Source organism: Microcebus murinus, chromosome 4 (genome assembly GCF_040939455.1).
Source record: "Microcebus murinus isolate Inina chromosome 4, M.murinus_Inina_mat1.0, whole genome shotgun sequence".
NCBI classification, from domain to species: domain Eukaryota; kingdom Metazoa; phylum Chordata; class Mammalia; order Primates; family Cheirogaleidae; genus Microcebus; species Microcebus murinus.
The window spans coordinates 97,794,712-97,821,623 of record NC_134107.1 but is presented as its reverse complement, the minus strand read 5'-3'; the positions used below and the strand labels follow the sequence as shown (position 1 = coordinate 97,821,623).

The following is a 26,912-nucleotide window of genomic DNA, read 5'->3' as shown; positions in this document are numbered from 1 at the left end:
ATCCTCTGATGTAACAATTTGATCACATCCTTTCACTGTCTTTATTTTTCCTGTGTTTCCTAGGGCCTTTCTAGTTTGTTTAGTTTCTTCATGGTACTTTCTAACACCTTCGAATCACTTCAGTTGCCATTTATTTTGTTATTAATAAATGCCTCCTTTTTCCCCTAGTCTATCTTTCTAATGCCGAGACTCCATTAGAAAAGAAGATAAGAACAACATATTCTAGTCACATTAACAAAATAGGTCCAATTCTTTTATTTCCTTCTCATATTCTCCACCAAACTATATGAGTCCCAGGATACAGACAGGAGAACTTGGGCCTTAAAGTTGGAATGCCTGGCCACAGATCCTGGTTCAACCTACTAGCTGTGTGATCTTTAGCAAATTCCTTAACCTCTCTGTACCTTGGTTTCTTCATTTGTTAAATAAAGATAATACTATTACCTACTCATAGGGTTGCTATAAAGATTAAATGAGTTAAAATAAGTGCTTAACATAGTATCTGCCATATAGTAAATGCCCAATATATATCAGCTATTATTACTCCTTATAGTTTGGATGTCATTAAGCATTGTATGGCTTTAGGACACAACTCAAAATGGATTTTGCCATGCTCCTAAATTGCAGCCTTACCTTGGCACCAGCCAGCTCCTTCATCATGAAGAGAGAATCATCGGCTCGTTCATCATCATCATCATCATAATTTGGGGAAGGAGCTCCCTCTGTTCCTTGCCTCAATAGGCTGCCACTTCCTCTAGGGTCAAATGGATCTACCACAATGGGCTCAGTACCTTTAATTTCACATCGGCAGAAAGGACAGCCTTGACCTTCTGATTCCTGCAGAGGAAGCAAAAGATGGTAACAGATGCATCCAAAAGTATTTAAAATATTTGTCTACTAGGAAATAAATTTCCTACGGATAAAAAGAAATTAAAAGTTTAAACCTCCCCCACAAACCAGGTCACCCTTTATATCTTTAAAGGATACATAATAGCCAACTCTCCAGAGTGATTACATAGCTTAGAAAATGCATGGTTTGGATCCATACCTGCCAGGATGTGAGACAGGATGTGCACATGAGGTGTCCACAGGGCTCAATCTTTACATCCTTATCATTTTCAGCACATATTTTACACAGCTGGAACGTGGAACCCATCTCACAGTATAATTCGTATTGTTCCTTTGATTAAAAAATTAAGAGACTATTTGTTGAATGAATGAATGACTGCGATCATAAATGCTAACAACAGGAAAATTGAAAACAGTTACTTTCTAGACAAATTTTGCTTGTATAAAAATGTCCCAACAGTGGTCAGTGTTCTCCCATTAAACCAGAAAGCATCTAGTCCTGGCCCTACTTTCAACTCCATGGTTTAAAAAAAAATTATACAGATTCACTAATCTAGCCAATGGTTTAAAATTATTCTAATTGCTTAACTCAATTATACTGTCAGTTCTATAATGTATATACAAAAGCTTGGCTCCAGTGATATAGTTATAATGTAAAACAAAATTCACCTGGGTCACTTTGATGTGGTCTTGGGGAGTCGGTTCACATAAGCCTGTTAGGTCAGGATTCTGATTTCGTCCATCAGGAAACAAATAGCTATAAAAACAGTAACCAACCTTGGGGTTTTATTGAAGCCAATTTATTAGTGCTTGCTAATATAGGCAAACAATACCTAGGAGCTCCCCCTTTCTAAAAGAGCAATTTGCATAGGTATAAAGATAAATCTTACTAATATTTCAAAAAGATAAACAATTAAAGAACAGTTCCAAGAAGATATTCTCCAAACACTTCTCTAGGGAACAATGCCACAGGCTCTATCTTTTAATCAAGGGGTAAGCAAACTTTTTCTATAAAGAAACAGACAGTAAATAGTTTAGACTCTTAGGCCACATAAGTCTGTGTTACATATTCTTCTCTGGTTGTTGTTTTTTAAAAACACTTAGGAAAAACTATTTTGGCTTACTGACTGTAGCAAAACAGCTGGCCCATGGGCCATAGTTTGCCAATCCCTATTTTAATCAATGGATGCCCAAAAGAAATAAAGTCTTTATTTAAACTGCATTTGCTTTTTACCAAAGACCTGAGATACCTTTGTTTATGGGTTTAACAAAATGAGAGACACCAATTTAAAAGTAATGCAATAAGATATAAGTTAGGCCGGGTGTGGTGGCTCATGCCTGTAATCCTAGCACTCTGAGAGGCTGAGGCGGGAGGAATGCTCGAGGTCAGGACTTCGAAACCAGCTTGAGCAAGAGCATGACCCCGTCTCTACTATAAATAGAAAGAAACTGATTGACTAACTAAAATTATACATAGAAAAAATTAGCTGGGCATGGTGGTGCATGCCTGTAGTCCCAGCCACTCGAGAGGCTGAGACAGTAGGATTGCTTGAACCCAGGAGTTTGAGGTTGCTGTGAGCTAGGCTGATGCCACGGCACTCACTCTAGCCTGAGCAACAAAGCAAGACTCTGTCTCAAAAAAAAAAAAAAAAAAAGATATAAGTTAAGCCAATGAGATCATCCACCGGGGAGATCTCCAGGTTCTAGCATCAGACTGATCTGACATTAGGGGCAGCACCTCTTTCAGATCTAATGCCACTACTATAGAAGAAAGATTATGCATAATGAAAACTGGATTTTCCTAATCACTTAAACAAAACAAAACAAAGCCTCACTCTGTTGCCTGGGCTAGAATGCCATGGCGTCAGCCTAGCTCACAGCAACCTCAAACTCCTGGGCTCATGCAATCCTACTGCCTCAGCCTCCTGAGTAGCTGGGACTACAGGTATGTGCCACCATGCCTGGATAATTTTCTTTTTTCTATATATTTTTAGTTGTCTAGTTAATTTCTTCCTATTTTTTTAGTAGAGATGAGGTCTTGCTCTTGCTCAGGCTGGTCTGGAACTCCTGAGCTCAAATAATTATCTTGCCTTGGCCTCCCAGAGTGCTAGGATTATAAGCATGAGCCACTGTACCCGGCTGGATTTTCCTAATCACTTTAAAATAAAAGCTAGTTTTCTGTTTTCTGCTACTTGGTCAATTGTTAGTAGTTTTAGTGCTTACCAACTGATAATCAATTTGAATCCCCAAAGGAATAGCAATTCTGGAATAAATAAGGAATTAATTATAAATATTAGCATAGGTTACAAAAGTCCATAGCTTGAAGAAATAGCTACTGAACAAAAATGAAGTGAGAGGCCGGGCGCGGTGGCTCACGCCTGTAATCCTAGCTCTTGGAAGGCCAAGGCGGGCGGATTGCTCAAGGTCAGGAGTTCAAAACCAGCCTGAGCAAGAGCGAGACCCCGTCTCTACTATAAATAGAAAGAAATTAATTGGCCAACTGATATATATATAAAAAAATTAGCCAGGCATGGTGGCGCATGCCTGTAGTCCCAGCTACTCGGGAGGCTGAGGCAGAAGGATCACTCAAGCCCAGGAGATTGAGGTTGCTGTGAGCTAGGCTGACGCCATGGCACTCATTCTAGCCTGGACAACAAAGTGAGACTCTGTCTCAAAAAAAAAAAAAAAAAAAAAATGAAGTGAGGATGAAAGGATGAAGGCCACAGAGACCTACTGTCACTAGAAACATCTTATCACTCTAGTGTTGGCTAGTTAAATAACTGGTCAAATTTCCTGCCAATTGCTATGTTTTAAAATCTAATAAAGACTTGAAAGTGAGTTAATATTTGGAAAAGGAAAAAGATAAAGTTTACTCATTTTCTCTACTGAAGTAGTAGAGAAAAGGGAGTTCATTCACAGAATTCCTATCAGATAAAAACAAAAGTCCTACAGGACCTGAAGGTCAAATTAATATAACCTGTTAATATGCTACCTGAATCTTAATCTGTAGAAGAAACCTGGAATAAAATCATTAATGATGAAGTTTTACAGCCCCTGAGTTCCAAGACTCTAGCAAATGGTAAGGAGTAGATACTCACAAGCCTTCCCTGAAGCCATCAATCAGTGCTTGAAAGAGAGGTTTATTGTGAGGGATTGTCTGAAGAATGTTTCCATCGGCAGTAACGTACCCAATAGCCCACTGACCCAGACGAGTACAGCTCAGGCGGAAGATGTAACTATGAACAGAGACAAACAGACGGTTTAAGAAATATGTTGGTATCAGGGTGGAAGGCAAGACAGAGACAAAAATCAAAAGGACCATCAAGAATAACCTCTTCAATGATTCCAGACCAGGAACAAAAGACACATAAACCCAATCTTAAGTCTCTTAAAAGCATTTATCAAATCATAAGGTCTGAATAAGTCAATTCCTCTGATAAACAGACACCAATCCTATTGCAGAATTCTGGCCACTGGGGAACTAATAAGAGATCATGTTTCTTCTATAGCAGCAGAAGTCACAAGAGAATAAAATTCAGGAGAAGAAACCTCTTTGCTTCATGGCACTGACCTGCCAGGTTTGTGTATGAATTTCTGGAGCCGAGCTTTCACTTCATCATACGTCAGAAAAGCCATGTAACCAGGATGAGTTACAGCAAGGCTGTTCCAATTCCTGAGCAAAGAGGACCAGGGCTAAAGAAACAAGAGATTAATCACAGACTATTCAGCTCAAGACATAAAACCAGCCTCAGAGAAATGAAGAACCAAAGAAAAAACAACTCCAACTCTCAATTCATTGTCACAAATTCTTAATTATATTGTCACTCCGAGGGAAGACAGTCATGTTTGGAAAATAAAAACTTAAAAAATCTAAGAAGAAAAGAATATATACTTACAGGGAGAAAATTAACTATATAAAATGAAATTATAGAAATTGTAAAGCAGCTCTAACAATAGTGAGGCAGAACAATGAACAAGAAAAATAGGACAGGGCCTACATGTGCAGCTAGTAAGTTCCAAACAAATGTTTATTCAAGTTGGCATACAACACATTGGAGGAAGCATTATTTTTAGAGAAAGAAAAATAGTTTCTTTTTGAAGCAACAATACATCACAATATTAACAGTGAAGAATTTCCATACAATAGGAGAAAAAAAGTAGGAAACATACACAAATGTCCAATACCAGAAAACTGATACAATATAGTATATCAATTTTTTGGCCAGTCTACAAACATTAAAATGATGCAAAATAAGAATACTCAATTACAAAGAAAGGAGGAGAAGAAAGCAGGTTGTAGAGTTATTTTTCATATATATATATAATATAGGGTAGTTTTAATCTTTTTTTGCTTATAGTTTCTAAAATGAATTGAAATATTTTTATAATACACAAAACCCCAAGTATTTTTTTAAATAAAAGCTTTTCTCTTTAGAAACGTAGCAGTAACCAGTTTAGTCAACTTTTTAAGTATCCTACCTGAAATAGTCGTGTAAAGATGTCAAATTCGAAAACAGAAATATAATCATTGCAGGTCAAATCAATAGTGGATTTCAGGGCCATGGCCTCTAGCCCAGAACTGATGGGATGTACTTCATGTAGGGCCTGTCGAAAGCTCTTCCAAGGGACAATTGTCCTGAGGTGGGGGTGGAGAGAAGGCACAAAGTGAGATAAAGAGAGATAATTCTAGGCATTGCTATAACCAAGGAAAAGGAAGAGAGCCACATTAAGCTCTCAATATGAATTTCAAGTCACTTACAGAAGGGCTGAGCTATATTTTGGTTGAGAATATAAAGAAAAGAGTAAGGGATATATTTCTTTTTTTTTTTTTTTTTTTTTTTTTTTTTTTTTTTTTGAGACAGAGTCTCGCTTTGTTGTCCAGGCTAGAGTGAGTGCCGTGGCGTCAGCCTAGCTCACAGCAACCTCAAACTCCTGGGCTCGAGCGATCCTTCTGCCTCAGCCTCCCGAGTAGCTGGGACTACAGGCATGCGCCACCATGCCTGGCTAATTTTTTATATATATATATATCAGTTGGCCAATTAATTTCTTTCTATTTATAGTAGAGACGGGGTCTCGCTCTTGCTCAGGCTGGTTTCGAACTCCTGACCTTGAGCAATCCGCCCGCCTCGGCCTCCCAAGAGCTAGGATTACAGGCGTGAGCCACAGCGCCCGGCCTATTTCTTAACATTCTAATGAGTAAATTACTAACATAGAAGTCTTTCCCCACTATTCTTCGGCAAATGTCACAAATTATCCTCTTTCTAATCTTTCTTCAGACATTTATTCTTTTAGAGAAGCATGGAAAAGGGAGATGAGATAATCCTTTTTATATAATAAATGTAACCTGTGGCCAGACTTTTACTATCTAAAAGCTTGTATGTAAACTAGGTTTTTTTAAGATGGCGGTCTCTCTATGTTGTCCAGGGTGCAGTTTAGTTCACAGGTATGATCACAGCTCACTGCAACCTCAAATCCCTGGACTCAAGAGATTCCCCTACCTCAGCATACCAAGTAGCTGGGACTCCAGCTATGTGCAACCATACCTGGCAAAGCTAACTTTTTTAAAGCTTGAAAAATATTCTGTGTTCTTTGAGGAACCTATGCTATCAAGGTAGATAAGAGGAAATAGGATTAAGGTACAGGAAGAACAGAGTTCTGATAGAGATGAAGATGAAATTATTTAAAGTAGGAGTCTTTAAACCCCAGATTAGGCCAGCAAGAAGTATTATGGAATTTCTGTTTCTCAGGGTCTTTAAAATAAATAATCTCTTTGCCTTTGGAAAGATTATGTATTCACCTGCCTGAAAAATAAGAGATTAAGTGATGTCTTAAAGTTTTTTCTAATGTAGTTAAGTTAAAGGTATAAAGTTAAACTTACTGTCATCCTCTTCAATTAGGTTTTTAAAAATTGCTATGTAAGGCCGGGCGCTGTGGCTCACGCCTGTAATCCTAGCTCTTGGGAGGCCGAGGCGGGCGGATTGCTCAAGGTCAGGAGTTCAAAACCAGCCTGAGCAAGAGCGAGACCCCGTCTCTACTATAAATAGAAAGAAATTAATTGGCCAACTGATATATATACAAAAATTAGCCGGGCATGGTGGCGCATGCCTGTAGTCCCAGCTACTCGGGAGGCTGAGGCAGGAGGATCGCTTGAGCCCAGGAGTTTGAGGTTGCTGTGAGCTAGGCTGACGCCACGGCACTCACTCTAGCCTGGACAACAAAGCGAGACTCTGTCTCAAAAAAAAAAAAAAAAAAAAGAAAAAAAAAATTGCTATGTAGTCTTTATTTTATGTACAAAACATGATATAAAAAATAAAGGCCTTTAAAGTTAGACTTACATTAGAATTTGTATATTCAACTGAAAAGTTTTATATTTGACTGAAAAAAACCTTTTCAGTTCTTTGATCCAAAATTCCAGAGGATATGAAAGAACATTTATGTTTATGCTTAAAAACATAAGCCTGCCTCATAAATCTGCCTATATTATATATAAAAGATAATGTTACAAAATGGAAAGACAAGCCACAGACTGGGAGAAAATATTTGTAATGTAAGTAACAAACAAAGAATTAGTATCCTACAATAAGAAAAGGACAAACAAATCACTGGGGAAATGGGTAAGTCGGGCATAGGAATAGACAGGTAAGTCAGAATAAGAATCTTGACTGGTCATAAATGTGAAAAGATGTTCAGCTTCCCTCGTTATCAGAGAATATAAAGCAAAATGATGCCAATTCACATCAGCAGTACTGGCAAAATCATGGAGCTACTGATACTCTTGGAACCTACTTATAGGAATATAATCTGGTACAACCATTTTGGAAAACAATTAAGCAATACTTATAGCAAAGCAAAAGATGTAAAATCCTTCAACAATTCCACTCTTAGGTATGTAACTAAGGAGAAATTCTTGCATATGAAGACAACTGAGATACTATTCACAGTAGTACTGTTCGTGACAGCAATGTAAATGTTCATGAAATGTAAATGTCCATTAACAGGAGAATGGATAGAGAGAGAAAGGAAAGAGTATTCAATCAAAGAGTATGAGTTTCAATGGAATCTGCAAAGCTTTATTTCTTTAAAAAAAAATGAGTAGGGCGAAAAATGTTAACTTTACCAAAGCTAGAAAATATGTACAATATATATTCATTATTTTTCTCAAAGTTTTCCCATGTTATATTTCATTAATAACTAAACAAAAAAAAAGCTCACAACATAAGCTTTAGTTTTTCGTAGTTCAAATTCATTATTTTGAGACTTACTTTTCCCCAAAAGCTTTTCTCCAAAATTCCGCAGCATCTGCTTTAGTAATCCGAAACGTGTCTCCTTGAAAGAGTCCACTTGGAAAGATTCCTTTTAGTTCTGCCAGCATGTGGCTGAAGATCAGGGACAGCTTGGTTAGGTTTCGCCTACAAATGATCAGAGGTGGCAACAATTAAAAACATATAAATGTATTTTTATTTTAAATGCACCAAATTCACCATACACGATGTCTAATATGAACATTAAAATACATTTTGGAAAGAACCTCTTCAAATATACTTTCTGGTCAGTATTATTCAAAGATATGTATATATTTTGTAGAACTGGGGACAAAGAGAGAAAGGAATGTGCTGTTGACAATATTACATACTCTGTGATGTTGTTATTCTTTGTTCAAAGAAAATCTTCAGAAACTGTTTTGCTCTAACAGCATATGAAAGATGCAAATGTAATGGAAGAAATACTGCTACATTCACCAGGTCGACTCTTATCTCTTCCGTTTGAATAGATGTTATATAGTAAATAAGAAAAAATTGTTTACAGTCATGTATTTAAAACTTTTAATCTTAAATTAATAAGGCCCAATAAATCTAAGCATAACTAACATGACCAAATCTACCTTTTTAGGATTGACAGATTAGAGAATTCAATAAATAAATAAGCATTAGAACTTGTACACTGCTATGACCATTCAACCACAAAAGAAAGAAAATATAAGTAAAATATTAATACAGTATTTCCAGTTTTGTATAAGCTATTTTGGATTTTTAAAAAGATATACTTATCATATGATTTATCCAAATTAAAGATAAATTAAAATTCCCAATAAAAATAGCTATTTAACTATCCAGACCTAACAAATGTTTTCACTAAATCAGACCTCAAAGAGGTAAATTTTATCCAAGCAATTCCCCTTCCTTTACCAAAAATAAAATGGAACATCCAAACCACATAAAACTTTCTGTAAGTATATATGCTACTACCGGTTTTCAACAATTAGTTAACTCAGTTCTAACAATCTGTTTAATGGATGTTGATTATAAAGATGCCACACAGTATCAATTTAATATACCAGATGATGTCTCTACTTTTCAGTATGTACTTTGATAAGATTATCTTTATCTTTAATGCTGTTGTCACACAAAATAGGATATACACCCTTTAGATACGGTTATATACTAAACCAGCTACAGATTATACTTGCCTATGTTCCCTTGCCCCAATAATTTGTATTTATGTATTCAGAAGTCTACCGTCATACAAATGGATAATAAAATTTCAAGTCAAACCATTATCAATTGTTAATTATTCTCCTTAATTGAAAAGCCTCTGTAATAAAGATAGATTTTTCTTTTTTTATGCTATATAGCATCAAATTAATCACGTTTCCCTAGCCCTGACTCTTGCAAAATGCTGCTAAAATCTTTCTAATTAGCTTTTTAACACATCAGTTTCAGTTATTTGGTATTTGTCTTCTTTTACTTATAGCAAGCTATTGTCTTTCTAGTTTCCTGTTTGGTTTCTAAAGGCACCTACAAAAGTAATAAAAATTAATATCTTTTGAAGACAGTTTAAAATAATTAATATGCCAAATAGCTCAAATGTAAGATAAAAATACATTCAACTTAAGCAATCTCTAAACCCTATTAACTGTTTTTCTTTGAGATCCTTCAATTATTGCTGGTTAGGACTTCTAATATTTACCAAAGAGGAAAAAACAACAGACAAGATCGAGAATATATCACAAATGAAATATGAAACAGATAACTTGACAGAAAACCTGCAAAGTACAAATTAATCCCACAGAATTTGCTTTCTTCTTCTTCTTTTTTTTGAGACAGAGTCTCACTCTCTTGCCTGAGCTAGAGTGCTGTGGGATCTGCCTATCTCACAGCAACCTCAAACTCCTGGGCTCAAGAGATCCTCCTACCTCAGCCTCCTGGGTAGCTGGGACTACAGGCACCTGCCACCGTGCCCAGCTAATTTTTTCTATTTTTAGTTGTTTGGCTAATTTCTTTCTATCTTATAGTAGAGAGGGGGTTTCGCTCTTGTTCAGGCTGGTCTCGAACTCCTGAGCTCAAGCAATCCTCCTTCCTCGGCCTCCCAGAGTGCTAGGATTATAGGCCTGAGCCACCGCACGAGCCTGAATTTACTTTCAAGTCTTCAGGAGAACACTAGACTGCACAATCAGGGGCTTGAACCTCAGACATCTATATAACATTCTGCCAAAGGTTAATACTTAAAGGGAGAGCCTATTATTGCCTTAATGTATGCTAAATTATTTAGAACCTACTATGTGTAACCATGCTAAACAATATAGCAGAATAATGCATGAGATGATAAAATATATATATATATCAAACTCCTGAGGTTACATCAGAGCTCTTTTTGAAGAAAACAGGTTTGAATTTTACTTCTTCCTCAAAGTATCTTTCCTTGGTTTTACCAGTGTTGTCCTCTCTTGGTTCTCCTACTTGCTTTTGTTCCTTCTTTGGCTTTTTTCCCCATCCTCTTAAGAGATATCTTCTAAGAGTTTGCTCTCTGCTATTTTCTTTTCTTTCTCCATGTACTCGCTCCCTTTGCAATCTTAGGGCTTCAAAAACTACTCTGCAAATAATTCCCATCTTAGGCCTTGGTAGCTTTCCAAATGCCTACCACGTTTCTCCACTTGAAGGCTAGCACCTCAAAGCAACATGTTCAGAATTAAACTAATTTTTACTCAAATCTGCTCTTTCTTCCTGTTCCTTATTAATGACCACACTGTCTTACTTGCCACAAATTCAAAACCTAAAGAGTCATCTTGGCTTGTTTCATTTCCCTTGTTCTCCATACCTGGTTCATTTGTTAATCTGCTAACAATTTGCTGTCAATCCTACCTTTGATTTATGTTATTTTTCTAACTTAAACTCCTTGCTAAAATTTAAATTCCAGTCTTCAATCTTTCTTCCTATGTAGGTCCAATCTTGCCACATTTAACTGTCCTTTTTTTTTTTTTTTTTGAGACAAGAGTCTCACTTTGTTGCCCCAGCTAGAGTGCCATGGTGTCAGCCTGGCTCACAGCAACCTCAAACTCCTGGCCTCAAGTGATCCTTCTGCCTCAGCCTCCTGAGTAGCTGGGACTACACACATGTGCCACTATGCCCGGCTAATTTTTTCTATTTTTGGTAGAGACAGGGTCTCAGCTCTTGCTCAGGCTGGTCTTGAACTCTTGAGCTCAAACGATCTGCCAGCCTTGGCCTCCCAGAGTGCTAGGATTACAGGCGTGAGCCACTGCTCCCGGCCTAACTGCCTTTTAAGAATGGGAACAAATAATCAATTTTCACAGAGCAATGGGATAAAATCCAAACTCATTTGGGATTGTAACACTTTCCACTGACCTGGATATAACCTACTTTTCTAACTAGTTTCTTGGTTCCTCTAGTATGTTCTAGCCAAACTGAGTACTTCACCTTTTCTTGTACACCTTACCACCCTTCTTCACTTTCCCACCTCTCAGCCTCTGCCTATCTGTTTCCCTAGTCTGAAATAAGACTCAGCTTAAATGTCATTTCTTAAGAAGCTGGCTAGATGTAATGAAACTATCAACTACCCCAGTATTTTTTTTGCAGTTCTCTTATATTATCAGAACCAATCTTGTGCTATCATTATTTGTGTACACAAGGTCTGAATCCATCTTTGATTTTTATTTGTATCTCTCCAGGCATCTGGCATAAACTTCTTCTTCTTTTTTTTTTTTTTTTTTTGGCACAGAGTCTCACTCTGTTGCCCGGCTACAGTGCCGTGGTGTCAGTTTAGCTCACAGCAACCTCAGACTCCTGGGCTCAAGCGATCCTACTGCCTCAGCTTCCCGAGTAGCTGGGACTACAGGAACACATCACCATGCCCGGCTAATTTTTTCTATATATTTTTAGTTGGGCTAATTAATTTCTTTCTATTTTTAGTAGAGATAGGGGTCTCGCTCTTGCTCAGGCTGGTTTACAACTCCTAATCTTGAGCGATCCTCCCAACCTCAGCCTTCCAGAGTGCTAGGATTACAGGTGTGAGCCACCACACCCAGGCCTGGTACAAACTTCTAACCTTCAGTATACCTTCAGAAAAATCTGAGTGCCTACTATGTGCTAGGCTCTGGGAATGAATACAAAAATGAACAGAATAAAATTTCTGCTTTTATGGCATTTGCATTCCCATGAGAGAGTCTCAGACGGTGAGAGAAAAGTGCTTTGAAGAATAAAGCAGAGTTTGAGAAGAGAGCCATGTAGGGCTGCTATTTAGGGAGGGTGGTCTTAGAGGCCTCTCTGAATGTTGCATTTTAAGCTGAGTCTGAAGTGAAGACAAGGAGTGAGTCTTGGACTGACTGGGTTATGTCCTTATCTTTCGCTGTTCAAATAATCATCCACTGAAAATCTACCGGGTATCTGGCATTCTGCTGGATCAGAGATAAAATATACATAATATAGATAAAATAATAATGGACAGAAAGCTTTTTTATTTTGTTAAGTAAGCCACAAAAAAAAGGGAGTGTTATTGACCATAAGAGTGTAATGGCACTAGGTACCTAAGAGCAATTCTAAGTGCCGACTGAAATAGTTACGGAAAATCAATTTAAGACATTTTCCTACTCAAGGATGCATCCTCCCAAAAAGCCAGCTTACATTTCTTAAAACCACCAGAGACGTGCAGCATAAGCAGCATACTTCGTAAAAGGAAATCATCAATCTATAAAAGCCGCGCCTCAGAGCATTTTGTAACTGATCTGAGCTGAAATTCTGTTCAATAACATTTTAAGGCCTTAGGCTTATGGCTCAGTGTCTACAGTGTATATAGGGCAGAATTTAATCAGCGGAATCTGTCTTAACATGTAAACAGAACAATGAGGCATGATGGATATTTGAGCTTATTACAAGGTAAGCAATACTTTTCAAAATTCTGTCAGCAGTTACTTCAATTCATACAATGTGTTCTAACAATTCTCCAAAGACCTACAAAGAAACACAATTGTTCAATTTTTTAAAATGCCCTGGAGACAGAGCTTTTCTTTCTTAAGTTCCAATAGTAGCAAGTAGTTTTTGCTTTAATGCAGAGTCTGAGGAAGGAGGTCATCTATCTTGTACTACCTTTAACTCTAATCATCTACATCTAAGTAACAGCAAAGTCTACCTTAAAGATTCCATTGTTCTCTTCTTTCACCTCCCACAACTTTTCCATAACCAAATGCTGACTCTGTATGCAGTGTCAATTCTTTTTTCTTTTGAAATTCAAGATTGCTGTCTGTTCTTTTCCCCCTACCTTAGATCCTGCTCTAAAAAGCCAATGTACTCTCTCATACCTCAGGCCTAAAGTAATGTTATGTATTTTTCTGTGCATAATTTCACCTGATAAGGAACTAAGATTTATATGTCACCAATATACAAGTAAATTAAAAAAGCAATTATAGCTACTGTTTTAGCTTCTAAATACAACTTGAAAGGAACCACAATCACCATTTCAAACAAGACAGAAGTTGAAAAGTGGCCTTTATATGAATAGTGAGATAAACAGAAAAATCCTTCAAATAATTCTGACCAATGCACTTACTACTACATAGAATACTGAAAAAATTGTATTGTAACTAAAAGTGATTCACAGAGAAAGAAATAGAAAAAAAGAATATAGTATGAGGAGATAAATTAACCCTATTAAAAATACATTTATTAGGACAGGCATGATGGCTCATGCCTGTCATCCCACTACTCTAGAAGGCCACTGTGGGAGGATTGCTTGAGGCCAGGAGTTTGAGGAGCTCCGAGACCAGCCTGTGCAAAATAGCAAGACCCCCATCTCCACAAAAAATTTTAAAAATTAGCTGGGCATGGTGGTGTGAAACCTGCAATCCCAGCAACTTGAGAAGCTGAGGCAGGAGGATCACTGGAGGCCGCGAGTTTGAGGCTGCATCGAGCTATGATCACACCACTGTACTCCTGCCTGGGTGACAGAGCGACGAGACCCTGTCTCTAAAAAATAAAGAAATAAAAATGCATTTATTAATGTTTAAGACAATTACTGAGAGTACCATCATCCTTGTTCATTTTAATGAGAATGCCCCATCACTCAGAGGTGCTGTAACAGTTTCAAGAAAAAGAATGTTGAGAAATGAATATTAAGAGATTGAGGTCCTCCAGGAAAAAATAATGACTTACAAAACATGAGTCTAATGTAGTCATAAAGACATTCTTGCTTGGAGTTACATTTTGTCAACATTCCATTTTTTATAGAGATAAATTTCCAATTAATAAGCACAATCTATTTATTCTTTCTACAAAGAAGTGCCTGAAAAAATATTTATGATAATATCCAAGACTAGAGATCTAAAATGTATTTTCTTATCTACCATTAACTTATTGTGTCCTTAGACATTTATTTAACCTCTTTGGGCCTCCACTATGTCAGATGTGGTATGAGGAAGCTGGAACCAATTACTCTCAAAGATCTCTTTCCACCTATAAAAATATATACATTTATACTATACCACTGATTCAAACTGGGGAAAAAACTTAAACTTCAGCTGCTTAATTTCATAAGAGAATTGAAGAGGAAAGACATGAGAAAAAAGAAGCTTATCATTATGTGACCAAGGACTAGATTATATCCAGAAATAATTTTTAAAAGTATGCTTTCTGTCTGCATGAAATTTAGATGAAGTTATATCTTATGGAATTTAAATGAACAGTTAATTGTATAAATCCTAAAGAGGGTCTGAAAAGTTAATCTAATATTATCTAGTCTACAATAGGGTAAATCTCAGGAGGTATGAATTATTTTACTCAAAGAATTTTACAATTTCTGAATAAATGACACAGAAACAACAAAATACATCTCGAAATAGTTTCCTGAAAATGGTTCAAAGATTCAAAGAAGTTTCTATGATTTTTAAAGACAAGAAGGCCGGGCGCGGTGGCTCACGCCTGTAATCCTAGCTCTCTGGGAGGCCGAGGTGGGTGGATCGTTTGAGCTCAGGAGTCCGAAACCAGCCTGAACAAGAGCGAGACCCGTCTCTACTATAAATAGAAAGAAATTAATTGGCCAGCTAATATATATAGAAAAAAATTAGCCGGGCATGGTGGCGCATGCCTGTAGTCCCAGCTACTTGGGAGGCTGAGGCAGCAGGATTGCTTGAGCCCAGGAGTTTGAGGTAGCTGTGAGCTAGGCCTATGCCATGGCACTCACTCTAGCCTGGGCAACAAAGTGAGACTCTGTCTCAAAAAAAAAAAAAAAAAAGACAAGAAGAAAACAGAACACTTCTTTTAAAAACACTAATTTAGTTATTTGTAGGTCAGTATATGGTGGTTATAAAATTCTTTCAACTTTTCTGTATGACTGAAAAATTTCATGATAAAAAATTAAGGAAAATCCCCAATAATTTAGACTTAAATCTATTTTAACAGTACCTGTGGATCAAATGATCCTATCTTTCCTGATGGGAAAATTTCAAAATCATTTAAAACTTTTAATATAACGATTAACAAACAAGCTACAAAACATTACAAAATATCATTTTGAAGTTGTAAAATATTCCCGAAATAAGGTTACAACTCTTAGCCATTCAGTGATGGTGTGGGCTTAAGACCCATACAGATGATAATAAATTAATTATACTGCTGAAAGGTAAAGTGATCACTACTTCTAAGTATTTCATTTACTGGTACCATTTCAATGATAATGGCTGCTTTTCCTATTCTGTAAACTCCAAAACCCTTATATACAAATACTAGTATCATCCAAAGAATGCTGAGTGACAACATACTGAGACAGCATTTATAACTCAATAGCAGCATCCTCTGTTCATAGTCATCAGCTTTAAAAATAGATACAACGGAACTTCTTCCCACAAAGCTTCACAGGAAGTCAATGAAGTACTCTGTTCAACTCTTATCTACTTGTTAAAAAAACGAAAAAAGCAAAATGAAAACCATCTCCTACAAAAGGAGTTTTCAGCCAATATATCTAAAAAATATTAATGACCTTTTTACTAAACATATATTAAGCATATTTGTTGCTATACTCATGGTCCTGCTCTTGACATTCCCAAATTACATAATAACAGATTACCATTCATCATCCAGAGCATTCTAGCCTAACCAGTCTGACTGAATTCTAAAGCTAAAGGGGACACTAACTCATCAAGTAAATGGGAAGGCAGCAACCCATGAGAGTCCCCAACACTCCCCTCATACTTCTATCAAATTAATCTTTTTTTTTTTTTTTTTTTTAAACAGAGTCTCACTCTGTTGCCTGGGCTAGAGTGCCATGATATCAGCCTAGCTCACAGCAACCTCAAACTCCTAGACTCAAGCCTCATGCCTCAGCCTCCCTAGTAGCTGGGACTACAGGCATGTGCCACCATGCTCAGCTAATTTTTTCTATATATTTTTAGTCGTCCAATTAATTTCTTCCTATTTATAGTAGAGACGGGGTCTCGCTCTTATTCAGGCTGGTCTCGAACTCCTGACCTTGAGTGATCCACCCACCTCAGCCTCCCAGAGTGCTAGGATTACAGGCATGAGCCACTGTGCCCCGCCTCTACCAAATTAATCTTAATCTTAAAACACAGACTCAATCTCCTTACTCCTCCTACACAACAATCTTCAATGATTTCCCAAATAACCACCAAAAAAATTCAGATTGTTCAGCTTATACATCAAAGCACTCACAATATGGTCCTAATTCACCTTTGTAAACAAGACTATTTAGTGTTCCCCCAAACATTCTGTACTTCCCAGGCCCACGCCTTTGGTGACGGTACCACATCAACAATATACAATTCTCTCCTCTAACAGTTGACATTAAGAGCTTACTATGCACCAACATACTTTACTAAAGCTCAATGTATCTCATTTAATTCTCATAATAATGCTTTGAAATAGGAATTACTAACCCTATCTTACAAATGAGAAACAAAGACTCAGTGATGCTAAATAATTTGGCCAAGGCCACAGAGCTAGTAAGTGGCAGAGCAGGTCAAATTCAAGAGCCAGGGCTCCTTGGTATAACACATATTTCCCTTCAAAGTTCTCAAATGCTATCTCCTTGGAGAGGAATAGGGACAACTCCCCAGTCTATATTTAATGTCTACTCTCAGCTTCGGAACGCACAGCATATTGTTCATACTTTTCACAGGTTCCATCAAGTTCTGTTTCATATTAATCATCTTACTTCCCTATTTGGATGGCAACTGCTTAAGAGCAGAGGCAGGGAAGGTATCTTACGCGAGGTTATGCCCTGCAGACATGAGTATACTGCCTTGCACATGACATGCATTTAATACATTTGTAGAACTGAACTGGAAAACATTACTTATTTTTAAATAAACTTTTAATTTTAGAATAATTTTAGATTTACAGAAAAGTTGTAAAGACAGTAAAAGGAGTTCCCATATACCCCTCATACAGTTTTAGTTTCCCCTAATATTATCTTAAATTACTGTGGTACATTCATCAAAACTAAGAAAGCAGCATCAGAACAGGACTATTAACTGAATCCCAGACTTTATGCAAGTTTCACCAGTTTTTTCCATTAATGTCTTTATCTGTTCCAGGATCCAATCCAGGATACCACATTACATTTACCTGTCACATTTCCTTAGTCTCCTCTGGTCTGTGTAATTTCTTAAATCTTTCCTTGTTTTTCACGATATTAATAGTTCTGAGTGTTACCTAGGTATTTTGTAGGATGTTCCCTCAATGTGTTTGATGGTTTTCTCACTTTTTGAACTGGCGTTACAAGTTTATGGAAAGAATATCACAGAGGCAATGTGCCCTTATCATCATATCAAGTCATGGTATCTACATGGCATTATTGAAAATATTAACTTTGATCACTTGGTTAGTGTTTGCCATGTTTCTTCACTGTGTAGTTATTACTGGAAAATATTTACTTTTCACTTTTTTCCTAACTCATTTAAAGCATCATTTATACTAGAGTCAATATTCTTAAATGATTAATGTGATACATTCTCATTAAGCACATACTATTGCGACATATTAAGTTAGTACCTTTGGTTTCTAGTGTGGTTAGAAAAAACAAAAATAGCTCAAAAATCATTGTGAACATTTAACCACTGTTCACTAGCTACATTACTCATGGTACTATCATTGTTTTCTAAGAATTAGAGAATATAATAAGACTTCTCTATATTTCAAAATAACTTTTAAATTTACTTAACCCAAGTTCAGAAAGACAATATAACAAGTAAAATTACACACACTGGAGCAACTGTCCACAGTTAGAAGCATCATTAACCCTCAGTACTGGTTACTACCTCTCCATACCAGTTCCTTAAAGAAATGTACAAACTTACCAGTTAACATAATGTAGAAATCTTCAAAACCTCTCATACCTTCCCCTTAACAAATAAGACACAACACCAAGCACCTTTCAGAAGGCTCATGCCATGAACTTACAAAATAAAAAAAATATAGATACATAGACAAAACAAATTATGCTGAACCAAAGACAAAATAGAATCTAATCAAATATGTAGAAAGCCTATCTAGTTACATTATTTAACTCCTGAATATAAAATACCAACTTCCCTGAACAAATACAGAGTAGCTATTACTAATAAGCTTTGCTATTCTCAAAACTTGGGAAAGAATGTGGAATTCTGTCTGTCTGAATCTAAGATTGTTTGGAGGGACTAAACCAGAGAAATCTTCATCACTGCCATTCTATTTTCCATGAAAAATAATTCTCAAGTTCATTAGTATTTTAGTTCTGTTTTATTAATATTTAATAGTATTTTATCAAATTTAATATACTTTTATTAAGAAGCCATAAACAAAGACAATGTCAGAGATTACAGGAAAGAAACAATCTTCTTGGATCTCATGATCTAGTTATCAAAGCAGACTAGAACACTTAGGCAGACTTTGGCAAGTGCCAGAATAAAGTAAAAACCAAGTGCCACAAGAGCTTGCATGGCAGAATCACTGTAAAACTAGTATTAATTTAGGAGGCTTCTTGGACTTGAAAGAATGAATGGAATTTCAATAAAAGTATGGGGGGCGGAAGAGTTCCAGGCAAAGGTAATGACCAAAGCAAAGGCTCAGTACAGTAATAGAGTTTAGGGACTGGCAAATAGACTGGTACGGCTAGAATGAGAAATCATGGAAGCATAGGATAAAACTGATAATAAAGGCAGGTCTCAAAACCTAGAGATTTCACTACCAGGGTAAAGATATTACAAACACAGTGGGAAGTCATTAAGGGTTTGGGGACTGGGGACTGATCTGTTTTAGGGCTGTAAATGACAGCGGTGTACAAGAGGAATTCGAGGGAAAATCAGAAAAGTAGAGAGATCAATTAGGACAGTACTGCAAAAAAGAAGCAATGGGAGCCTGAACTGGAAAATAACAGGGGCAGTACAATAAGACAGAGTTGAGAAATACTGCAGAGTATCACTGGGTAGGAAAGGAGAAATGAACCTGAAATTCTGATCCTGAGCAAATGGAAACAGGGTATTATCAACAATATATTAATAAAAGCTAGGCCGGGCGCTGTGGCTCACGCCTGTAATCCTAGCTCTTGGGAGGCCGAGGCGGGCGGATTGCTCAAGGTCAGGAGTTCAAAACAATATATTAATAAAAGCTAATGCTTTTTAAGGGCTTACTAGGTACCAGGCACTTTACATATTTTATTATTTATTTAATTCTCATTTACAATCTTATGAAGACAGATTCCACTATTATCGAAGTTAAGGAAGGCTAGGCACGGTGGCTCATGCCTGTAATCCTAGCACTCTGGGAGGCCAGGGCGGGAGGATTGCTCAAGATCAGGAGTTCGAAACCAGCCTGAGCAACAGCAAGACCCCATCTCTACTAAAAATAGAAAGAAATTAATTGGCCAACTAAAAATATATAAAAAATGGCTGGGCGCAGTGGCTCACACCTGTAATCCTAGCACTATGGGAGGCTGAGGCGGGCGGATTGCTCGAGGTCAGGAGTTTGAAACCAGCCTGAGCAAGAGCGAGATCCTGTCTCTACTATAAATAGAAAGAAATTAATTGGCCAACTAATATAGAGAGAAAAAATTAGCCAGGCATGGTGGCGCATGCCTGTAGTCCCAGCCAGTCGGGAGGCTGAGGCAGCAGGATTGTTTGAGCCCAGGAGTTTGAGGTTGCTGTGAGCTAGGCTGACGCCACAGCACTCACTCTAGCCTGGGCAACAAAGCAAGACTCTGTCTCAAAAAAACAAAACAAACAAACAAACTAACTAACTATATATATATATAGAGAGAGAGAGAGAGAAAGAGAGAGAGAGAGAGAGAGAAAGAGAGAGAGAAAATTAGCCAGGTATGGTGGCGCATGCCTGTAGTCCCAGCTACTCAGGAGATTGAGGCAGAAGGATTGCTTGAGTCCAGGAGTCTGAGGTTGCTGTGAGCTAGGCTGATGCCATGGCACTCTAGTCTGGGCAACAGAGTGAGACTCTGTCTCAAAAAAAAAAAAAAAAAAAAAAAAGAAGAAGAAGAAGTAGTTAAGGAAATCCCTGGTTCACTCCCAAAGTTTTGGCACCAAAAAAAAAAAGTTGGCCGGGCGCGGTGGCTCACGCCTGTAATCCTAGCTCTCTGGGAGGCTGAGGCGGGCGGATTGCTCGAGGTCAGGAGTTCGAAACCAGCCTGAGCAAGAGTGAGACCCCGTCTCTCCTATAAATAGAAAGAAATTAATTGGCCAAATAATATATATAGAAAAAATTAGGCGGGCATGGTGGCGCATGCCTGTAGTCCCAGCCACTTGGGAGGCTGAGGCAGAAGGATCGCTTGAGCCCAGGAGTTTGAAGTTGCTGTGAGCTAGGCTGATGCCATGGCACTCATTCTAGCCTGGGCAACAAAGCGAGACTCTGTCTCAAAAAAAAAAAAGTTGTTAAGCCAAGAATCAGTCCCAGTAGTTCATGTTTGTCATCACATTACTAACTCAATTAGGGAACACAGATGATGAAGCTGGTTTGCTAATAAAGAGGATACATCATTCTGTGTTCAGAAATGTTGAGTGTGAATGTCGGAAAGATATTAACATGGCAATGACTAGCAGGTAGCTTGGGGAAAAGGTAAAAGACAGGGAAACAGATTTGTGAATAACGTGAAAAATTGCAGACCCTGATGGCAATGAAACTGTCCATCTGCTAGTTCCTTCTCACAGGACAATCAAGCCGAAATAGTGTTTCTTCCTTTGGGAGGAGTGTGGAGGGAGGTGGAAAGGAATCAGAAGGATAGAAAAAAATGATGCTGGTAGGCTTCACCTTTAAAAGACAGAAGAGTCCATGTGAGAGGTATTTGGAAATGATGACAAGGTCCCAAAGAAGCTATATTTATAAGAAAATTGTGGGCTGGGTGTGGTGGTTCATGCCTGTAATCCTAGCACTTTGGGAGGCTGAGGTGGGAAGACTGCTTAAGGCCAGTTCAAGATCAGTCTGAGCAAGAGCGAGACTATGTCTCTACAAAAAAATAGAAAAAATTGCTAGGTGTGGTGGTGCATGCCTGTAGTCCCAGCTACTTGGAGGTGGGAGGATAGCTTGAACCATTGAATTAGAGGTTGCAGTGAGCTATGATGCCACTGCACTGTAGCCCCAGGCTAGAGAGCAAGACACTGCCTCATTAAAAAAGACCAAAAAACCCATCCTGAATAAACAAATAACCATAACCATTAAATAGAATAGCTATCAAAATCCATTCTCCATCCCTCATATATAGACATGCTTATACATGGATGTGTGCACAAGTACAAATAGACTGTGTCAGTACTACAGAAGAATTTTTGCTAAATTCCCTACAAAAGCTAATTCTTAGCTTCTACAAACTGTTCACAAATACAGAAATAAGTAACTTATTATGATTACTTCCATAATCAGATCCAGAGGATTGCTTGAGCCCAGGAGTTTGAGGTTGCTGTTAGCTATGCTGATGCCACGGCACTCTAGCCCAGGCCACAGAGTGAGACTCTGTCTTAAAAAAAAAAAAAAAAAAGGCACCTAAATGCAACACTTTTTACCTCACCACAGGCAACTTAGTAAAAAGAGAGGTCGGGGAGGGGTGACAGATTCCCTTTCCTGGAACCCAGTTTAATGGTACATCTAGCTATGTCCCAATCCAAGCACTCTTCTCTCACAGGCCAACAAGAAAGTAGGAAATCTATATACCTGCTCATCCTTCTACCTATGAATTTCAGTCTAAATGATGCACTGATGTTCACCAGGAGTCTACCAAAAACGAGTCCTCAAAAATACTTGCTAAAGGCCCCGCCGCGGGTCTCAGCAGCTCGGGCAGCGGGAGGGACAGCAGCGGCCAGACAGCCCAGCTCCGGGAAGGCTCCCGGTGCGCCGCGGCCCAGCAGGCACCCAGCACTAGCCCTCCCCGCCGCCATGATGCCCAAGAGGAAGATCAGCTCGGCCGAAGGCGCGGTGAAGGAGGAGCCCAAGAGGAGATCTGCGCGGCTGTCAGCGAAACCTGCTCCTGCGAAGGTGGAAGCGAAGCCCAAAAAGGCAGCAGCAAAGGATAAATCTTCAGACAAAAAAGTGCAACCAAAAGGGAAAAGGGGAGCAAAGGGAAAACAGGCCGAAGTGGCTAACCAAGAAACTAAAGATTTACCTGCAGAAAATGGAGAAACTAAAACTGAAGAGAGCCCAGCCTCTGATGAAGCAGGAGAGAAAGAAGTCAAGTCTGATTAATATCATATACCATGTCTTATCAGTGGTCCCTGTCTCCCTTCTTGTACAATCCAGAGGAATATTTTTATCAACTATTTTGTAAATGTAAGTCTTTTAGTAGCTCTAGAAACATTTTTAAGAAGGAGAGAATCCCACCTCATCCCATTTTTTAAGTGTAAATGAATTTTTTTAAGAGGTGAAATCATTTGCTGGTTGTTTATTTTTTGGTACAACCAGAAAATAGTGTGGGATATTGAACTATGGGAGGCTTTGACTGTCTTGGGTGTCAGCTTAACATTCCATAGATGGGGATTAGTTTTTATATCCTATAATATAAAGCATATTAAATGGCAATATGGAGTCCCAGGCCTGCATTTAATGTCTTGAACATTTTAAATTACTTCTATTCCCATGTTTTTAGTAGACTTGTTTCCTAAAGAAAACCACTCCTTGATCATGGCTGTCTTTGTCAGAATTGCATATATTCTGTAACTTCTTTGATCGTGGTAGTCCTGTTTTTCTAATAACTTTGTTAATGTGCTGTGAAAGATTGAAAATTTGAGTATGTAGTATATATGATAATAAATTGTGAATTGGTGGGACTTATGTAACAGCTTATCAACATTTGAAGATACTAGTACTCGATATCCTCTTAAGGAAAATTTGTCTCCAAATTTTAAGCTGGAAAGTCACTGGAATAACTGTTTTAAAAAGAATGAAAATAAATGGCTTTTTAGATTTTTGGTACGTATGTTAAGAATTGTGTACAAATTGAAATGTCTGTACTGATCCTCAACCAATAAAATCTCAATTACAAAAGAAAAAAAAACAACAAAAAAAACTTGCTAAATGAGTACAGTCATGTGCCATATAATAACGTTTTGGACAACAATGGGAAGCACATAAAACAGTGGTCCCTGTAAGACAACAGCATAGTATATTTACTGTATCTTTTCTATGTTTCGATGTTTCAACACACAAATACTTAATATTGTGTTACAGTTGCCTACAGCATTCAGAACAGTAACATGCTATAGGAGTGTGTAGCCTAGGAGCAATAGGCTGTACCATACAGCCTAGATATGTAGTAGGCTATACCATCTAGGTTTGTATAAGTGCACTCTAATGGTCCCACAATGATAAAATCAACTAATAACACACTTCTCAGACTGTATCCCCATCATTAAGAGACATATGACATAAAGAAAATTTCGACAGCCTTTAAATTGTAATTTCTTTCTTTTAAAAAAGTTGTGGTAAAATGTACATGTCAAAATTTACTATTTTAACCATTTTTAAGTATATAATTCAGTAAATATGACTTATTTCTTTTAACTTTCTCCTTTCCATAATGTTTCCTCAATGAGTACTCTTCTCTAATTTTCTTTTAATCAAATACTATGCCCTGCTTTCTGTAAACAAAGCATTATTCTAAATGCTTTCTAAATATTTGCTTTTTTTTTTTTTTTTTTTTTTGAGACAGAGTCTCACTTTGTTGCCCAGGCTAGAGTGAGTGCCGTGGCGTCAGCCTAGCTCACAGCAACCTCAAACTCCTGGGCTCAAGCGATCCTTCTGGACTACAGGCATGTGCCACCATGCCTGGCTAATTTTTTATGTATATATTAGTTGGCCAATTAATTTCTTTCTATTTATAGTAGAGACAGGGTCTCGCTCTTGCTCAGGTTGGTTTCGAACTCCTGAACTCAAACGAGCCGCCCGCCTCGGCCTCCCAGAGCTAGGATTACAGGCGTGAGCCACCGCGCCCGGCCCTAAATATTTACTTATTATAATACAACAATCCTATGAGAATACTTCTTTAAAATTTTGAATTGATAAATAATAATTGTATGTAGGGGGTATAATGTGATGTTTTGAAATATGTTTACATTATGGAATGATTAAACTATGAGAACACTTTATTCTACACTGCCTTCACTTCACTGCTCAATACTACTGATTTACTGACATGAAAGTGTGTCACTGAGCAAAAATAACTGTTAAACTGTAATACAAAGCAGTCTGTTAATCATTTAGAATCTGCAAGGAAGACCTAACCTATAAAACCTTGATCTAGTGAATTAAAAAATAAAATAGGTAATATGCAGCCAAATGTAGGCTCAAAGAGTCCTGCACAAAGGTTCATGTCAAGAGAATTTAGCTCACTGTTAACAGAAACAATGGAAGATTTTCCTTCCTAAGTGGCTTTTTAATCATGCTCACTGAAGTTCAAACAGGAGAATAGGAGGAAATGGATCACTATTATCTGGTTCTACTTCATGGAGAAAATAAAAGATTCAACTAATTATTTTAAATATAAATAGTCTCAGAAAAATACCATAAAAATAAGAATAAAACAAGAGACAGTAAGTCTGAACTTAGATTTCAACCATCAAGATATATTTCATTAGACACTAAGCTGGATGAGTGTTTTGCATGTAAAAAGAGTAGGGGGAGGGTTTAAAAGAAAGAGAGGAAAGAAAAACACTAACAAAGAAAAGTTTTTATTCCATTTCTTTAACAAATTTAACCCTTAAATACATAGGATTTAAGCTTTCTGAAGAAAACAATATTTTAAGTTCAACACACAGCAAATAAAAGGAAAAAAATAAGTTGCCAGGACTGGAATTCACAATGCTGCTAACATTTTCATACTACTAGATATCTCTAGCAAGCATTTGCTGGTTTTGTATACTAAAAAAACTGGCAAGAAAGACATTCTCGTAGCCAGTTTTTGAGCTTGTTCTTTAAGATACTCCTAATTTAAATGCAGTTGTAGACTTCACAGTATTACGGTTTTAGAGAAAGTCCTGGTTGGCACTACTACAGCAAAGTGATTAGAAAAAGCTTTTTGCACATTCTACTTGACATTCTGCCTACTTCTCTATAATGTTCTAGTTTTATAAAAGTTATCACTGATCCTTTAGGGGTAGGCACAGAAGAGTGTCTTCATATTCCCTCTGTCTGCATAATCAAGCCCATGTCCCACTAGAAATATTTGTAATGAAATTCTCTTGGTATTATTATAAATCATACTACTAAATATTTTTGTGTTCAAAAGACATGTCTATTAAAACATATTTTAATTTCTCTAAGCTTATGTAGTTTACTGTTTTACATAATGCTTGAGCTGTGGCCTCCAAAGGATCATTTATAACAAATGAAATATACAGTCAGCAGTCCTTTACATTCAAACAAACAACAGAATTGGCAATAAACATTTTGGAAACCTCGGATAAAAGCAGTCTTTTTTTGGTTGACTCATTGTGCATTTCGAAGAAAGAGTATCAAGGCTAATAAATAGATTTTAATAAGTCTACATGGTACTACCGATAGGTGGTAGCTGCTTGGATTACTGTGTTGCGGGGTTCAGAGGCAATAGGTTCAAGGGTGGATTAGAAATGAATTCTGTGGACTTGAGAAAGATGTATGAGAAGATTCTTAATTTGCTCTCAGTCTAAAATTTAGTTTTTCATCAAATTTGGAAATTTTTTTATTTCTTCAAATTTTTTAAGGTTCTGCCACTTACTAGCTACATGGACTTGGGTAATTTATTGCAACTCTCTGAGCCTCAGTTTCCATGTCTATAAAGTATTATTCTGCTCAACAATGAATATACAGTGCCCAACACATAGAAAGTGCTCAACTAATGTGTAGTGAGGTAGGGAGTGCATGAAGAAGACTATACTGAGTTTCAAACAAATCAGGCACACAACAAGCACATGACAAATATTAACTGCATCTGATTTTGGAAATACTCCAAAGTAAGTTTTAGACTGGAACTTCTGCTTTCATCCAAGAAGGAATTGCAAAGACTGGATTTACTCTCCCACCTGAAAGAACTAAAAAAATAGACAAAATATATGAAACAATGATTTTCAGACACTGGACATCAGGCAGCAGAGGACAGCAATCCCTAAATCACTCTTTAGTGAACTCACAGTTCTGTCTTCTCAACCCAGAGAGATGGTCGGGTCTGCCTGGGTTCCGCTCCCAGTGCTGAGACCTGGAAACTCTCCAGACAGTAGTTAGGTCAATCATAGGGGAGCCCTATGTAAGTCTGGGGAATCCAAGGCAGTTGGAGTTCCCAGTGCAGAATACCAGAGAGGAGAGAGCTGCATATGGAGAGAG

General features: G+C 37.5%; 1 protein-coding gene and 1 pseudogene across 1 annotated transcript in view; one reads left to right on the top strand and one right to left on the bottom strand.

Moving 5' to 3' along the window:
• The window catches only part of CBL (Cbl proto-oncogene), a 97,096-nt gene that overhangs the window by 28,999 nt on the left and 41,185 nt on the right, over window positions 1-26,912 (bottom strand). Inside the window, exons 3-9 of the mRNA XM_076002584.1 lie at window positions 8,112-8,258; window positions 5,329-5,485; window positions 4,421-4,542; window positions 3,948-4,085; window positions 1,519-1,606; window positions 1,049-1,180; window positions 634-837 (exon numbers count right to left, since the gene is read on the bottom strand). Coding sequence (XP_075858699.1) covers window positions 634-837; window positions 1,049-1,180; window positions 1,519-1,606; window positions 3,948-4,085; window positions 4,421-4,542; window positions 5,329-5,485; window positions 8,112-8,258 — 988 coding nt within the window. The remainder of the gene's footprint in view (window positions 1-633; window positions 838-1,048; window positions 1,181-1,518; window positions 1,607-3,947; window positions 4,086-4,420; window positions 4,543-5,328; window positions 5,486-8,111; window positions 8,259-26,912) is intronic.
• LOC142870643 (non-histone chromosomal protein HMG-14 pseudogene) lies at window positions 22,503-22,884 on the top strand (annotated as a pseudogene).